Consider the following 18,655-nt stretch of genomic DNA (forward strand, 5'->3'; position numbering starts at 1 on the left):
GTTTGATTTTCTTGTTTCTCTAAAGCTTGTAATTATGGTCAGGAAGGGGCATTTCCTGTGATCTTGTATGACTTACAGGGTAGGGGAAGATAGTGTGATTGAAGTGTGGACAGGAAGTGTGGCAAGAGCTAACAGAGTCCCTCTCCTACATCTAGGGCTTTCACCAGTTCATGGTGAGAGCTATATTTGAATTCTATATCATATTCAGTAATAAGAAGTTGAAAATTTACTAGGGGAAATCCCCATCTGCTGCAAATCAGCCTCTACTAGTTACATCCAATATGTAAGAACATAGAGTGATAAGTTTGTTTGTAATTAAGCACACAGCTGCACAATGGGCTATCTGTGCTCTACCCACCATGGGTATCAAAACCTGGTTTCTAGTGTTGTAAGTCTGAAGACATATCACTGTGCCATTGGGGGACAGAGTGGTAAGGATGGGTTGTGATGGCAAGTATTAGATGGAATTTTAAGGACTAATAGAGATGGTCCCTAAGACTGCATCCAGTGATGAAGTTGGACATGGAATGCAACACCGATGAGTATCCCTGTGCATCATAGAATTCTAATGGTGATCTTGCCTGAGAGCACCACATATATTTGGATGTGCATATCTCTTTTAAGTATTTTAGGGCCTCCCTTGGAGTGGCAGAGATGTTGGTAGCAAGGTTCTGCTAGTAACATTGTTTCATGACTATTGGATGCAAGTTTCATTCTGGCTAAAGTGCAGGAGGGTCAATAGTAGACAATGGCTGCAGAAGCTCTGAAATCAAGCAGTTGTTAAGATATGGAACAATGCAACCCTAGAAGAGTACTTGGAAATCTCTAGTACTTATTTTAAATAAAAAGTGGAACTCCTAGGTCATGCATGATCTGTTGAATATGGTGATATGCATCATTATCTTTCCTTTACTACAAGTAGATAAATGTGTTGAAACCCATCACTTCATTCAGTGTGCTGTATCTTATTTCTGTCAAGTTAAATTAAATGATTCAGCATTCCGAACGGATTGTATGAGTTCCATTTCATGCCATTCAGTCTGTATAACATGCCTGCTGCTTTCAAGAGGCTGATGAAATTTACTCTCACTGGATTGCAATTTTATGGATGTCTTATTCATATGAATTACATTTTAGTATTTGATTAAGCAATTCAAGCCAGTGCTAAAAACTAAGGGATTTAGCATATTAAAGATGCAGGCTTGAATTTGAAACCAAGAAAGTGTTGTGGGAAGTTCATTATTTGTGTTGTCAATGAACTTCAAAAATTTGAAAAACATGATTGCACATTGAATAATGACACAGCAAGAGCATAACTTCATTGTATAAATAACACAGAAATTCCAATGTCCTTTTGTTGAATATCCAGATCCTGAACATCGTTTAGTAGTTAAATCCATTGCAGCAGCATTGATGACAAACCATATAAGCAGTGACAATTCTGCCTATGAATGGACACCACAAATGTTCAATCAGGATATAAGAGGAAGAGCAACTGAAAGACCCAGATACAACTTATTTACTACTTTCCATGCATCAAGGTAAAGCACACAAACCAGGAAATGTAATGCTGATATGCATAACATCTTGCAATTGTATAGTCTGTTATAAGTGCAGAATACTGTGCTGTACTATCATTATGAACCACCACTTTGAGGTAGCTGAACTATGTTACAGCTATTGATTCTCCAGATCTCTAAGGCAGGTGATACTCCAGTCTTTGCATAATGCAAGGACTATAGAACATCATGGAAATTCAATCACCACTGCTATTAGATATACATGACTGTTTTAATTTAAGTATAGTGCAAGTGTTAAATTTAGTTATTTTTAGAAGCGATATTTTATCACAGGTTTCTTTCCATAACTGTGTGTTGTGTAGTTCAACCATCATAAATTAGAAATTGTTGTATTATTGAGTCATGTTACTCGAACCTTCTAAGTTATTCTTGAGTAGTATTACATCACAATATCTCATAGTGTCTGAAAAGTTCTAGGTCTCAGTTGGGCTATTTATAAATATGCATCCAAAATGTAGTTCAAATTTGACAAAGTTAGTGAGAGATATAGTAAAATATATGTAGATTGTGTGTTTGTAAGTTCAGACATAAAGAGCATATAGTGGCACTTTTTTTAAGTGAAATTATTGCCCATTGTATTGTAACAACAGAGTAGAGAAGAATAATTTCTCTTGTTAATTGTGTTCTAAAGTAAATGAATAAACCTGTGTGGACTTTTGATGAAAAGAGGCAATTATTTAAAGCTCTGGATACAACTGTGGTAACCAATAGTGTAATGTAATTATCACTGATTGTATTGTAATAAGAAAGCAGAGAAGAATAAGACGATTATTTAAAGCTCTGGATACAACTGTGGTAATTAACTGTGTATCAAACATTTGTATGTATGTTTGATTTGTTTTAATATATTATTTTACAACAAGTGGACTGTGTGCTGTTTGTTTGTTATTCATTATTCCTGAAATGCAATAAGGCAGACCACACCACATCTGATCCAGGTATATTCTTCACTCTTTTATGATTGTGTCGTGAACATAAAAGGGGGAAAAAACATGAAGGAATCCTAGAATATGTATGACCAATTAATGGGACCCCTGAGTGTTGAGTGGCTAGGACGTGACAGATCATAGTGGTAATTCGACCTCATCCAACACTAGGCCATAGGTAGAGGATCACCTAACTATTCACCTTGAAATGGAAATTATTAGGGAAGATGAGCTTCTGTACTAAAATCCGTCTCCACTTGCAAGCATTTCCAACAAAACCAACACAGAACCACCAGGAACTGACATCCAGTGGATAGTAGGAAGGTGGAAAGCCCTGGCGGGATGGCATCTCCAGTCCAAAACCTGACAGATGGGTATGGTACTTCCAGTCCGGGAAAGGAGAAGGATACCCAGATGTGCACAAGGGGGAAAACATGTACTGCGTCAAGCTACAACCAACAACAGCTGCCGGGAACTGACATCCAGTAGATGGTAGGAAGAGGGATTGCAAACCTGGGGTGCATCTCCAGTCCAAAACCTGGCAGCAGTGGGCATTTGTCATCCAGTCCACTGTAGGAGGAGGGATAATAGTCAGCAGGATGGTAGGAGGAATGTCTCAGTCTGATGGACAAACTGCAAATATGGATATATATAGTCATAACATGGCAGAGTGCTTCAACCAAAACCTGCCACTATCTGGAATTGTACTTCAGGTCCACGGTAGGAAGGGCATTATGCCATCGAAACAAGATCTAATTGTAACCAGGCCATCTTCAACCAATACCAGACCCACCAGGAATGTATCTCTAGAGGATGGTAGGAAGAAGGAATGACACAGTAGGAAAAAGCAATCAGTCAGATATATAGACAGTAAGAATGCATAGTGCTACCACCAAAACCAGGTGGTATCTAGAATTTTACATCAGGTTCGTGGTAGGAAATGCTAATACGCAACTGGCACCTGCAGAATGCTGCTGCCCTATTCTCAACTGAGTGGTATGATTCATTACTCAGGAGGACAGGCTTCCATGGTCCACCATCCCTGCAGCTAAAAACTGTTAAGTGGTAAAAACCCTCATACTCCACTAGAAGAAATGAGGAAAAAAACACATTAGAAAGTATGGAGAACTACATCACCGAAGATAGTGCAATAGGTGACTGTGATACCCTATCTTGAAAAGCAGAGCAACCATGCCGACAGTTGTTCAACCAAAAAACTGGTGGCATCTGGAATTGTACATCAGGCCTGCAGTAGAAAGAGTCTCAATGCTGCAGAGCATCAGAGCTGGGTAGCAATCTCTGTCTGCTTTACTCATGTTAGTTCATGGGTGTACGGTCTGAGAATTAAAGAGAACTACTAGCAGTCCTATGGAACACCCCATCTCTACAGAGTGCATAACCCAATCCTGCAATGTAATTGTTTAGGCAGAGAGGACATTAGAATGGAGACACTCAACCAACACCGGGTGGCATCTGGAATTATACATCAGGTCCACAGTAGGAAGTGCTACAATGTAATTGACATCCAGCATGGTCACAGGATAGGCTGTACAGATTTAAAAAAAAAAGTATAGCTGGTCAGGTACTACTTGCTACAGAGTGGGATCCACAATACAATAGCTAAAAAGACTCCTGAAAAAGTAAGAAAAGTTGCAAAAAGCAAACTTTCCAAATTCCAAAATGTATATAGTATAAAGGAAAACATTGACGTCATATTTTTCCAATACTGAAAATGTATTTCCGATATCTAATCACAAAATTAGATCTTCTCATTCAGTACTGCCCTCTATATGTGAACATTTTCTTTACTCATGCCCCAAGCCTTGTTCTCCCCCCCCCCCCCTGTTGGAATTAGTACATTCCAATGTGTCTCTAATGCAAATCACCATGCTTTATCTGTTAATCAATAGTAACATAGTATGCTCACGTGATGCATGTGACTCCCTCTACACTCCTCCACTGAACCCTCACTTTAAAGTTTGGCAGAAGGTGTGAGCACTGGACAAGTGGGGAGGAAGGGTGGGAAGTGTGAGTAGAGGTGCCAACTTGGTGATTAATATGAGCCACTACTGTTGAATTGAGGAATGGATCATAATCAGACAATCTCTGGAGATGGGAAGAAGGTGATCCAAAGTCCGACAAACAGCAAGGAGTTCAAGGATGTTGATATGAAGAGAATGGTTCCCCACAGACCAATGACTCAAAGCCTTCTGGTGATCGACCCACGCACCCCAGCCCTGAAGGGATGAATCAATGAACAGATGTAATTTTGACTGTGGAGACGGAAGTGGAACACCCACTGATGTCTGAGCCTTGTCCAACCACCATCAGAGATCATCCACAATGTAGGAATGAAGGGTAGGAGTATCAAAGGGATCCTGCCCCATTGAAGGGATTGCATATGAGCCTGGTTGAGGGGTATGAGGGGAGTCATAGAAGACCACATACCCAAAAGTGATAGAACCTTGCAAGAAGAAAGTGAAGGAGCAGACAGGGTGTTCCGACTGACCAGTTCCATAGACCAGAGCCAGAGAGGAGAAGGTAGGGCCCGACTGAGATGGGTGTTAAAGCAAACACCCAGATGAAAATGATACTGGGTAAAATGAAGGAAGGACTTCTCCAATTTGATCAACCAGCTCGCCCGAGCAGCTTTGAGAAGGAGCTGATGAGTAACAGGCCAACTCCCATTCAGAATGGGTGAGAAGAAGCCAGTCATCCATGTAAAAGTGAAAGAGCTACCCCAGGGCATGAAGATGTAGAGCAAAGGTTCACACCACCTAACAGAAAACATATGGTGCCAAAGATCACCTCAAAGGGTAGGGTATGAAATTGGTACACCCCCTCATGATGGACAAACTGAAGATAAGGATGAGAATGCTCCAATATGGAAATATGCAGATAAGCATCTTGGTCTTTTAAAGACCTAGAGAAAAAGCCCACTGAAGATTAAGGTAGGATTCCATGGTGATGTGTGGGGTGCGAACATATTGACTCAGACGGGACAGGTTGAAGAACAGCCTCCAGTCCCCTGTCTTTTTAGGAACTACAAACAGGTGGGAGTAAAACCTCTCCTGAACCTGTGGAACAGGTTTGATAGCCTGTTATGTGAGGAGGTCTTGCACTGCCTTGGATATACACTGGCATGACAAGGGATCCCGAGGAGGAGGAAAGGAAGTAGGCATGCAGAACAAGGGAGGAAGGGTAAGAAAAGGAATGACAAATCTCTCTAACAAAAGGCAGTGAACCCAAACATTGGAGATGAAAGGGCTCCACCAATGAACGAAGGTCACCTAACGAGCTCCCACCAGAACCAAACCCACTAGGTAGTCACTGAAACTGTAGTTGGCATACCAAGCGTCGTCGTGAAAAACGATGTACAGTAGCACCACAGGAAGGATGAACAGGCAAGGGCTGGGACACTTGGCTCTGATTGGGACAAATGAGCCACCAGATGATAAAGGGTGGATTGTTGTTGGACCAAACTACCCTTGACCCCAAAGACTCCAGGATTGTGTTAAACACAAAATGTCCCCAAAAAACTGGACCATCCAAAGGTCCCATAGATAAGAAGCCGGGAGATGGGACCATGACAATATGGCATTTTGACCCAAAAAGTCCCAACAACAAATAAACCATAGGACCAGAGCTGAAGATGACAACTAGACCAACATGGAAGTAAGGAAGGAGAGGACTACCCCAGAAAACCCCTCAGGGTACCTGTAAAAATCCTCAGACAGGAAATGGATTGAGGAGATGTACCACAAAAGAGTTGTCAGGACAAGACAAAGATGGGAATACTGGGAATTGGTAAGATTAATGGGAGATTTGGGCCCCCCCCAAAAAAAAACAGGAAAAAACTGAATCCAACAGTTGTTGGTCCAAATATGGACAGTCTGTTCTATGTTAAGTGAGGGCGGACTGATCCGAAGCCCATAGGAGACAAAGCATACTAACGCTGTCACCTAACTGAGAGGCAAAATGCTCAGTGTGAACCCAAATATCAGGGGATGGGGGAATTAAATAAGGTTGGAAAGCAGAATCATGTAAGAGGGAAGGACGTGGATCATAAGAAATAGGAGCAATAGACAAAACATCACACATCTGTAAAAAAGTAGAATCCTCAGGTACGGTCTGGGAAGGCACGGCGAACTTAGAGAGTAGGGAAAACGATCAAAATCCTTATCATCCTGGCCAGGCTTATGAAAGGCTCAGGAGAAATAGGGGCAACAGCAGGAGACGAAGGTTGTCCCATATAATGTTTAATTTCCCTACGAACAAAGGCTGATAAATCTCCTGATGGGTCACCGCACCTGTGGCCTGAATTATGGCATCAGATGAATCATATGTACCCGAAGTGGTAATATTAACTTCGGAATTCATGCTTGATACCAATCAAACAAGGGAAATTTTTTGCTGCAAAACACGGGTAAATCAAACACTTTTGAAAATAAAGTGGAAAAAAATTCTTAAAAGAGAGTAAATTGAAGTTAAACCATTTTGAGAAATAATGAACAAAAAGCAAAACATCTGAACTCAAGCATTGCTAAACGAAAAGTGAGGGTTCGGTAGAGGAAGTCACCTGCATCACATGAGCATATTATGCTACTATTGGTTAATAGATGAAGCATGATAATTTGCATGAGAGACATGTTGGAATGTACTAATTACAACAAGGGGGGAGTGCAAGACTTGTGGCATACTTAAAGAAAATATTTGCATATAGAGGGCAGCATTGAACAAGAATAACTAATCTTGTGAGAAGTGGTAACTACTGTATTGGAAAAAACCAGCACGTCTGTACAGTATTACTGCCAATTGAGAAGTTATTAATGAGTGCAAATGTGAAGAGGGTGCTGGTTATGATAGGAGTTTTGTGACGTTCCTACTGGTGAAGAGCTGCTGCATGATAATTGTTTATGTGGATATACAGATGTGGGAGGTGGAAGGCTAGTCGCAAGCATTGAAAATTTATGCCAATAGAGGGCAGTACTAATTTAGAAAAGGTTTGGTTTGTGTGAGAAGAGGTAAGATATCTTTTTGGAATACTGTGTTCAGTCTTGGGCTCCTTACCTCAGGAAGAACACTGAATTGTTGGAAAGGGTTCAGAGGAGGGCTACTAGGATGACACCTGGGATGAAAATGTTATCATATGAAGATAAGTTAAGATCTATGAACTTATTTTCTCTTGGAAAAAGAAGAGTTAGAGAGGATCTTACTGGGGTGTTTAAGATTATTAAGGGAATTGATAGTGTTGATGCGTCATCTTTTTTCATATTTAATGCTGAGAATAGTAAGACTAAGGGACACAAATATAAATTTTGGCAGGGATGAAGTCATTTTCAGTTAAGCCAGCTTTATTCTTCTAACAGGGTGGTTGGCCTTTCGATGTGGTGGATGCAGTTAATTTAAGGGAATTAATGAAAAAGCTTGATAAATATTTGAATGATAAGGGATGGCTTTGACTTATTTTTAAAAACGTTTTTAGTTTAATTTAGTGGATAGGACAGCGTTGGATATACAAGACTGTTCAGTGTAAGCATTATTATTTAGTTTATTTTGTGACTTAATATTTAATGATTGTTTACTTCTCATGACATGGGTGTTGAAGGTTGATTGTTTTAAAAGCATTAGTTGTGATAAGTTTTGTTACATAACTCTGTATGAGTCGTATGTTGTGTATGCAGTTAGATAGTTGTACTAGGCTTTAGTTAAATTGTTGATATCACATTACTCGATTTTTGGTTTTTTTTTTCATTACCTTAAGTGAGTATTGTTCCATTAAAGCACTGTATATTTTATAGAAAGTTTGAAGCCGCCGTGAACAAGGTATATATATAGGCGACTAGCGAGCCCAAGTTAAATAGAGAAAAGAAAACAAGTTAAGAAAGAGATAGTTAGACAGATCTAGACAGAGTGATTGGCAGTTTAGCTGTAATGGGCAATTTCTAAAGAAGTCAAAAAATGTTAACTTAGTGAAAGTGAAGTTAGACTGTGTGATTGTTAATTTAGCCATAATGGGCAATATTTGAAGTGATTTTCACAATTTAACAGAGATAAGGAAAATAATTTGTCTTGTCAAAGTGTGTTCTAAAGTAGTTTAACCTGTCTGTATGGACTTTGATGAAAAGGAGACAATTATTTAAAGTTGAGATACAACTGTGGTAAGTCATGGAGTAATGTAAGTGAATCTATCAGAGATTGCATAGTAAGAAACAGAGTAGAGAAAAATAATTTTTGTCAATTGGATTCTAAAGTAATTGAGTCAGTCTGTGTGGACTTTTAACAAGAAAGAGAATTATTTAGAGTTTTAGATACAATTGTGATATCCAAAAGTATAAAGAGTTTTTGTACATATGTTTGACTTGTTTTGAATATATTATATATATTATATATTCGAGGGGTTAGAAACATTGAATTTAAAATGTATAAAACAGTTCCTTAAAAAACATCCTGAGGTCAAAATGTCATAATTATAAAACTATTGTTTCCACTTATAGTATACTTTTCAAAAATGCATAAACACTATATTTATGAAAGTTTACATTAATTGTATAGAAACATGAAATTGATTAATGGAGCAAAATAATTAAAGCTACATATACTGTCACTCTAATGAAAAGGAAAAAAAAAAAGAGTTAAAGGAAATATAATCACTGATCCTATGAGAGACATTATTTCCAAATTTTGAAAATTTAAAATATAATAATTTAATATGTACACACATCACACTTCTATTATAAACTTTCCTATTTAAAACTAAATAGGCATCAATTCTTTACTATCCACTATCCTAAACACATACTCTGTTTGTAAGTTATATTTGAGAACCTCCTCTTCAGTATAATTTTGAATTTCTTCAATACCACCTCCCACAATTTTGATGGTATATTTTCCTGTAAACCTTTCAACTTTCCCAATAGACTCATCAGTCAAGAGAAACAGTGGAGAGAATTCTGAAAGACATAAATCAAATAAATGTTGATAAAATCAAAAGAGTTTTAATTCATTACATACCAGTCTTCAAAACAAGTAGTGACAATTGTGATAACTTAAACATTTTACAATAGTTGCTTCAAATTTTTAAACAAAAACTAAAACCTATAAACATGTTTCATATGCTCAAGTCAAAAGTCAGATGATTTTCTCTAAATAAATTGCATTTTTACTGTGAAGATAATTAAAAATTGTACAAATTAATAACTGATTTTCTATCAGAAAATAATATGGAAATGCATTTATTAGAAGCTTCTTTTTTTTCAGTTAGCAACAACATTATTTTGGGCAACAAGCCACATGTTCTACTTTTATGGATAGCATGCAAGTGTTGTTTCTTTCAATGTATATCACAATGAACAACATAAAACTTTGTTGGTATATGTATTGAAGGTTTAGGATATATGATCAATTTTAAATTGTACAAAAATTCAATTATTATTTTTTAATGCAAAAAAATATTAATTTGCACAAAGACCATACCTTTAAATCAATATAATCCAATATTCTTGTATTACATATTCAATTATTAATAAGAACTGAGTGAAAGGAAGCAAACTCCTCTCGATAAAATTGTTATATTCTTGAATTTATGGTGTTCAGAGATTGAATATGTACCTAATAATGTATGAAAATGGTAATTAATGTGTAATTACAGAAGAATAACATCTTTGACTCACATAAGTGTTTTATATTTGTAATATATCTCAGTGGGTGGCTTTATTTAGTATTATTTGAGATATCTATGAAGTCACCAACATATTTTAGGCCATGGAAGTTATCTATTAACAGGGTTGTCATATTGACAAAATATGAAAAGAACTAAGTGGTTGATATTTAAGTTGAGTTGAATATTGAGAGAGATTCAATAAGTTATTATTCAAAATTTAAGTTTTAAACCTGTTTAGATTTATGTATCCATCACATTATTAATTAGCAGTAATCAGCTGCATTAAGGATAATAAAACAATTATTTTGTCACTGTTAAACATACATTTGTTGTGCCAGTCAAAAGTGTCATAGACTGAGGAAATCCACATGACAGGGAATATAATAACAGTCAAAATTTCCTTTAACTTTGATTGCTAAAGGAGTTCTTAGTAAAGCTTTAATTAGGACAGTTCATTTGCAATATTTTCTTAGCCATGATACTCTTTTAAGTCATTTAGCTTAGGTTTCTATATTGTTTTCACTAGTTGCTATGATAAATGTGCAACTCTACTGTTCAAATGTTGTTAAATGACATATTTATGCAAGTTTCCCTTCTAACCATTACTGTATTTCCAAACATTCTCTATTTTATATATCTTGCAAAGTCTTGTTGAGAAAGGAAAGAGCTGGGGTGTTTAACTCTTTGTTTTAGGTCTAGGAATAATTTGTATGTTTATAGTTAAGCACAAAGCTACACAATGGTCAATCTGCACTGTGCCCACCATAAGCATTGAAACCCTGTTTTTAGCAGTATAACTCTGCAGACATAATGTTGAGACACCCTAAAATGTAAGACTGATAAAGTTTACATTAGAGAATTAGCTTTGCCAATAAGATAATTTTCTGCAAGGAGTTGTCAATATTAAAACTCGCCTAGTGAGCTTTTTCTTAAACTGCATTTTAATGCACTTTTGTTATCTTCATCAGATGAAGATGCACATAAATGCATCAAAACATAACCAGAGAAATCACTCTAGGCAGATTGTGCATTTCAACAACTCTGTGCCTGCTAAATGATTTTCAAACTAAATAATTTTCTGTTGTTTTGTTGGTATTTCCTTGCAACATATCAACACTCTGTAAATGTGAAATAGTGATAATGTTCAATACTTTGATTCCATCTTACACCAAAAGCTATTTTACTTTCAAAATTTCTTTACTTATAGGTTCAGTACTTGGCTTAATTTAATGCAAAGGAACACTCAAACAATACAGAATGACATCACAATATGGATCCAATTAAAACTATATTTGTCCTTTCACAACATAATTACTATCACATTAGCCCCTTTAATATTATTTTTTATTAACAAAAGCATAAAAATAAAATACAGTAAATTGCCTTTTGCAAAGTAAAAGCATGGCCTGTTTGGTATGGCATCTATACAATCAAATTTTTGTCCACTTCGAAACTTGACTAGATTATATGTTGCCTGCCAATCAAAGACTAACTTGTATGAAGGAGGACAGCCTAGCATCATCAACAAATGGTATCTTCCCTATAAAAGATAAAAACAAAAGATCACATAAAAGAATTCTCTGTTACATTTAGTGTATAGTGCACTAAAAATGTTTAAACTACACTTCATTTATAAAAATATTCTATACATCATAACAATGCCTTATTTATCAACTATAATAGCAGAGAATTTGTAGCTTCTCAGATGCATAAAACAAAATCTACAAATCATGATTACAGAAATTACATCATAACTATAATCTTTTTTTCCCTCTTACTTACAGTTAAATTTTATATTTACCACAACTTAATCTATCACACACTCAGGTATGATCACCTGGTAATAACAGACATGTTTTTCAGCAGCAATAATTAGTTCATTTTGAAAAAGAGATAAAATTATTAAAATAAAATCTAGGTATTAATGATGAAAACAAATATATATATAGGCTAAAATTCATAAAAACAAATTAAAACCTGACTAAATTAGTTACATTTTCTATAACCAACATTGTTAATGCCTCAGCATTTAGCTAATGTCAGATTGATATTGTTATGGCAACTAGGGAACATGCATGCTGGAGTTTCTTGAAGGATCATGAATGTACCCACCAGCTCGAATGTAATTTAGATGCCCTCTTTTTTAGTATATATAAACCTGGCAAAGAAAGCCAGCAGTAGATAGATAATTGAGTCAAGCAAACAGTAGGCACTGTAAGTAAAGTGTGTGAATCACTGTGATTTATAGCATGTGTTATAAAAGTTAAGTTTAGAGTGATGAGATATGTACTGACTGTGAAATTACTGTGTATTAAAAGTTTGTATCGAGGAAGAATAAACTAGTTTAATCAAGAAAGGACTTGTATTGCTGAAGTTTCTCGGAAAGAATTTATACTAGAAATTAACAAACAAGCAGATATGAAATAATATTTATTTACATGGTCAGGCATATATATCTTCTGTCTTAGGAAGAGAAAGTTAGAATAACAAAATAAAGTTTAAATTTGATGACAAGGAACCCACTTTTTAGGTTCAATTTTAAAAATGTCTCTAACTTTAGAAACACATTAGACCAACTAAATCCTAAAGCATTAATGGCTAGCTTTGACATTGTGGCACTTGTTACCGAAGTTCCCGTCAAAGTAGCTTGTAATATTGAACTTGACCTCTACTGTGTGATCCCAATCCTTTAATTCATATCCCCAATGCACTTTTTTTTTTCCTCTTAGAATTCACAAAAATAAAAACCAAATTCATTTTCAATAACAAAACTTTTCTCACTAACATATTTAGAACCCAGGTCGAAACACAAACCATACAATTTGCACTTTATCCTCCCCTATACTGGTACAGAAATGTAGACAACACTTCTGCTGGTATCACTTCTACCAAACATATAAACACTTTTTTTGAACATATAAACTCCATTCACCCTAACATTAAATTCACCATTGAACACAAAAATAACAAACAGCTATTTTTTCTTAACGTCAACATAATTAGACCTGACACACAGTTCAAAACCAAAATTCACTGAAAAGTCACTCACACAGGCCTCTACATCCACTGAAATTCTATCCATGAATCCAAACAATAATCTTATAGACATAGCTTCACAACATTGATCAACTTACTACACAGATGAAGAAATTAACTCTATAAATCATTCCTTCATTCACACCAACAAATTTCCACTAACCTTTGTCAAAAAATTTCCACATAACCATCAGAACAAAAACCTAAAAACTCAGCTCACAAACAAAACTGACACTAATACACCAAAAAACAACACAACATTACACAGCAATTTACCATTTATCCTTGAAATTGGTTTAAAGATAATCAACATTTTGAGAAAACTTGCCATTAAACATAAAATTCCTGTTGACTTCAAATTCACCCAAAAACTTAGCTCTAAACTAAAATCATTATTAAATAAAAATTATATAAAATCACACAATACCAAACGTCATTTATAAAATAAGATGCAATAAATAACTGACCAGAATTCTACATTAGAGAAATTGGAAGAAAGTTGGAAACCTAGTTCACTGGACATAATAAAAAAACTCTCATGTTTAGCACCCTTGCAACTCAAAAAAACCCCAGTATATCTATAGAGAACACTGTAATTTTGAACAAAGAACCAAACATCAATAAATGCAGAATAAAGGAAGCTATCTTAATTGAACAAAACAGCCTCACTCTAAACCAAAATACCTATACTAGGCTGTGAAGCAATATCCAATCATGTGACCTCTTTGTTCCATACTGTATATATATTTATTTGTCTCTTTAAACTACTGGTACCTGAAGATGACATAATCTTGCCAAAATATCATAAAGTTTTCTTCATTACCCACTCAAGCCATCTCCAAACTTTTATAAAAGTTTTTACAGAAGTTTGAGAGAAACTGAAAGAGATCAAATTAATACCAGAATAATACTAATAAAAAAGGCTGGCAAACTAGAAGACTAAAATTATATTATGATAACAAAAGAAAAAAAGAGAGTTATTTAGAGTTTTAGATATAACTGTGAAAAGAATTATTGTACATACGTTTAACTTGTTTTGAATATATTATTTTCAAACGTACTATAAATGAATCGTGGCCCCATCAAACTGACATTTGGTGAGCCAGCCAGGATTATACAGTGTTGAAACAGTGGTAGAAGAAAACGTGAAAAACAGCAGAAGCAGGCCTATATACACATAACTGTAAGGGTGGAAAAAATGGTGTAGAGATTACAATCATGCTATAAAACCATGTCAACATATTTTGATAAAAGGATAGAAAGAGGTGAGCTTCTTGGGCTCAAAGATGGCAAACAAACTATGAGAGTTTGTTAAACAACAACAAAAACCTAAAGAGAGAAAAGTGTAAAGGAAGAAGTCAGGAAGAATGACTTAAAGAAGAAAAGGAAGTAGAGAGAGAGAGAATAAGAGCTCAAATTGAGAAAGAAGAAAAGTAGCACCAAAAGACATGGGCAAGATGATCAAGTTGGCAGAATAGTACATGGAAGTCCATGTTGAGAGCATAACTGGCCTGTCTAAGAATAACCAGTTAAAGTCAAAACCAGTGGTGGCTGACCAAAAGCAGAAGTCCACCAAAGGTAACAGGAGGTTAACAGACAAATGGGAGAAGAAATGCTATACTTGTTGTAAAATAGGGCACATTGCAAAGTAATGCAAGTCTGTCACCAACAAGCAACAGCAAAAATTACAGCAGCTGGAGCTACTTATAAAGTTAGTGCTGGCAAGAAACAAGAAAAGAGTGACTGTCACCATGGATGCTGCTGCTAGAAGAAACAGAATAGAGATAACCCATCAGATTCAAAACGAGAAGGAAGTGCTATCTCCATGATTAATCAGTGCACCACTGATGGTCAGTTCAAGTTAGCAAATGGATAAAAAGTGCCAGTAGTATTTGGAGCATGTTACAAATATCGAGAGGTGCCAACAAATCACAACATGCAAATAAAGAAAACCACCTTTACCAGTTTCAAAAACCTTTCGCCCTCATGGTTTGACTCTAGCATTTCCAAATCTATATGCCTGAAATTAAAATCACCCATAATTATGACTTCATTAACAGCTGAAATATTAATCTCATTGTAAAGTTTCTCACTAATTTCATCAGTATCATATGGTGGTCTGTAATAGATTCCCATTAAAAGCCTTTTCTCTTTATATCCACTAATATAAAACCAAATGGATTCAATTTCCTTACTATTATCTTTAATATTCTGAACTTCAACAGGATGTAACTCACATTTTACATATAAAACCACTTCTCTCTTTAGTACTCTATCCCTATTAAATAGCCTGTAACCCTATATTTCAAAGAAATTTCTGTCATCAAAATCATCTATGTTTAACCATGTTATTCCCATTATATCAAAATCCTGCATTCCTACCAGTGCTCTAAAGTCATCTATTTTATTTCTTATACTTCTAGCATTACAATAATAACAATTAAGCTTACTCTTATAAGTACTTCTATACTCATTTCCTATCAAAACTTTTCTCTGCTTCTTATTGTTTTTGCATTTAGTTTATCCTGGCCCTCACCACTGTCTAACCTTAGTTTAAAACCTCTCTTACAACCGAGTAAATAGCCCTAGCAAACAAGCCATCCCTTATCCTATATAAATGCAAACCATCCATTGCAACAAAAAGGCTCCTTTCTTTCATTAAACTGATCCCACGAGTCTAACCAGCCAATCTGCTTAATATTAGATACTAACCTAAGCCTAGCATTTAGCCCTAGTGACCTACTTATAACTTCATCCTCACAGTTAATTACGTTATGGCCATTTTCTTTAAATGACTTTATCAACCCCTTGTACTTATTACTTAGCTCCTCTGATGTACCTTTCTCTATATCATTAGCCCTACGTGCACAACAAAAGCTGCATCTCTGCTAGCACCCTTTATTATATACACTTATTTCTATATATGACATGAATAATCAATCGAAAGCTCAGAATGTCCCCTAGTGGCTTTGTCAGCCATTTTAAAATCTTAGGACATTATCCATTTCTTTCGAACTGAGATTTCAAGGAGGTAGGTTGTGTCTTTAGTCTGCTCGAAATTTCATATTTTTTTAGACTGAATTGCAGCTTAGTTACTAAGCTTGATAAATTATAATGGAATTCTATGGTGTTGATGTAGTAATTCATGATTTTTTAGTTATTCAAATTTATATAAAACCTAAAATATATCCTCCACGTGCAAAATTTTTAAAGGCTTAGCAACCTACATCAAGCAGCAACTGAGTACAAAGGTTTATACACCTCATTAGCCAATATCTTCCTAATTCAACTAAAGAGGAAGGCTTTCAACACAGCCATGCATGCTAATGTACACTGAATGAGGCATGTTATATTTTTCGTGACTTTAACACATCAACAACACTCATACCATCATTCACTTCACCACTGAATATAAAGAAAATTTCTCCATAAAAGTTTTGAATGATAACATTAAAAAATCAACTAGATCAGTTATCTGTTTATAGGAAACCAATAAACTCAGAAATCTGCATACTATCCATATCTAAAACTTGGAACCCTAGAATGTATAATTCAAATTGCTCTTGATATATGCACCATCAACAATTCAAACAGTGAAGTAAAGAGAACATCAATGAATACAAAACTAAGAAGCCATGAGATATTCAATTGACCAAGAAACATAACAGAACAAACAAAACTCTATCACAACTAACATCTTTTTTTATTGAAAATGACAGCAGCAACAATCTGTTAGGGTTATGAAGACACCTCATCAAAAAACACAATATTAACATAATCTCATTAACCACAAAAAAACATAAATATAAATAAATAACACCTGGGAAGAAGTTATTCCAAATAAAAGGACATCAAAGTTATAGTATATTAGATCATGTATGATTTTGGCAATAAAGTTAGAAAAACAGTATCTTTACTCTACAGATAATAATAAAACAAACTTATAATTTCAGCTAATTATTTGTCATTGTGGATTCATCAGGGCTAGTTGTGCAAGAGTTATTTGATGCAAAAATATATATTAACATTTTACACTGCTTTTGGTGACCAAGAATTTTATTTAGGTGAAACTGGAAGAGTACTAAACACAATAACCAAATAATACTTAAATGACCATCCTATGTTTTTGAACATTTAAAAAAAACCAAACATACATATCTGAAACAACATTAAAACTGTACTAGTGAAAATGATACAAAAAGAAGAAAAAGCAAAGAACGTATACTGAACAAAAAATTAAAACATCTTTTGAATACGTATCTTGGAACTCCTTTCTATCTCTACTAATTATAATCCATATAATTGTACACTAAATGTTTTATACTGGTAGATAATTATATTGCTACTTATGTTAAATACTTGTAATTCAACATGTGCACTGCCAAGAATAACCTTTACACTTTGAATCTGTAACTGTTGTTAATCACACATTGCTTGAAAATGAAATGAAATGAAACCAAAAATTGCTCAAAAAATGAGAAAGAATAGTGAGTGTGGTAAAATTTCAATTACCTGAACTCCACATGATCTAATTTTTTTCTTCAAACTATATTTATAAACTATATGATAACTTTTCATAACACACTAAGTATTCCTTAAATATTAATGATATGCTAATTACCTGTGGCATTAAGTCACTGTTCGTAACATCAAAACAATGGAGCCCTGAATCCCAAATTCTAAAGGTGATGTCTACAGGATGCAGATTAACACCAGGGACAAACTGACCAACAACATTACCTAGACTTCTAACCTCTACCTAAAGAATAAAGAAAGAATGCCATTTTTTCATTCAGTCTTATAAATACACATTCATGTATAGAACAAAATATGTGTATAAATATTCATGCACCATTGAAGTGAAACTCATAAAATACACCATATATATTCACAAATGGATAAATGAATATATATACAATATGATTGCCAGTATATGCACAATAACAACTTGAATAATTTAAACACAAATGAAGTTTCTTTTCATCTGCACTTTAGATAACTATATTTTGACAACCATGCAAACCTCTAAATAAGAAATGACTTTAACTAAAATTTTATTTTAAAATTATTATTGTTTACTTACTCATAACAGTTAAGACTTCAAGATTTTTTGATACATTTAAAATTTTTTTTTGTTATATTTTAGTTTAATCTTCTTTCTTACAAACAAAATATCAGATCAGGAAACCATGTTTTTGCAATTCTATCTGTTTTATCCTGTGACGTATAGTAACTGTACTGTTACAGCTCCGTTTGTTAATTAACTTTCCGTAACTTCGTTCTGACGAAACTTTAGCGACATAAGTCCTTACTTAATAAAACTGGTTTATTCTTTCCGAATATAACTTTACGATACACTTATTTTCAACAATCGCGCTAAAACAAACGCTACATCAACGAACGTCAATAATACTTCTGACTGCAGTTCAATTACTCACTATCTACACACA

General features: G+C 34.8%; 1 protein-coding gene across 2 annotated transcripts in view; it reads right to left on the reverse strand.

Moving 5' to 3' along the window:
- Positions 1 to 18,655, reverse strand: part of LOC111086989 (cation channel sperm-associated protein subunit gamma 2-like) — a 100,323-nt gene that overhangs the window by 17,034 nt on the left and 64,634 nt on the right. For both annotated transcript variants that reach the window (XM_022391994.1, XM_022391993.1), the window contains 3 exons: positions 17,827 to 17,964; positions 11,553 to 11,709; positions 9,309 to 9,459 (listed from right to left, as the gene is read on the reverse strand). In XM_022391994.1, the coding sequence (XP_022247702.1) occupies positions 9,309 to 9,459; positions 11,553 to 11,709; positions 17,827 to 17,964 (446 nt within the window). The remainder of the gene's footprint in view (positions 1 to 9,308; positions 9,460 to 11,552; positions 11,710 to 17,826; positions 17,965 to 18,655) is intronic.

Source organism: Limulus polyphemus, unplaced genomic scaffold (assembly GCF_000517525.1).
Source record: "Limulus polyphemus unplaced genomic scaffold, Limulus_polyphemus-2.1.2 Scaffold1613, whole genome shotgun sequence".
NCBI lineage: Eukaryota > Metazoa > Arthropoda > Merostomata > Xiphosura > Limulidae > Limulus > Limulus polyphemus.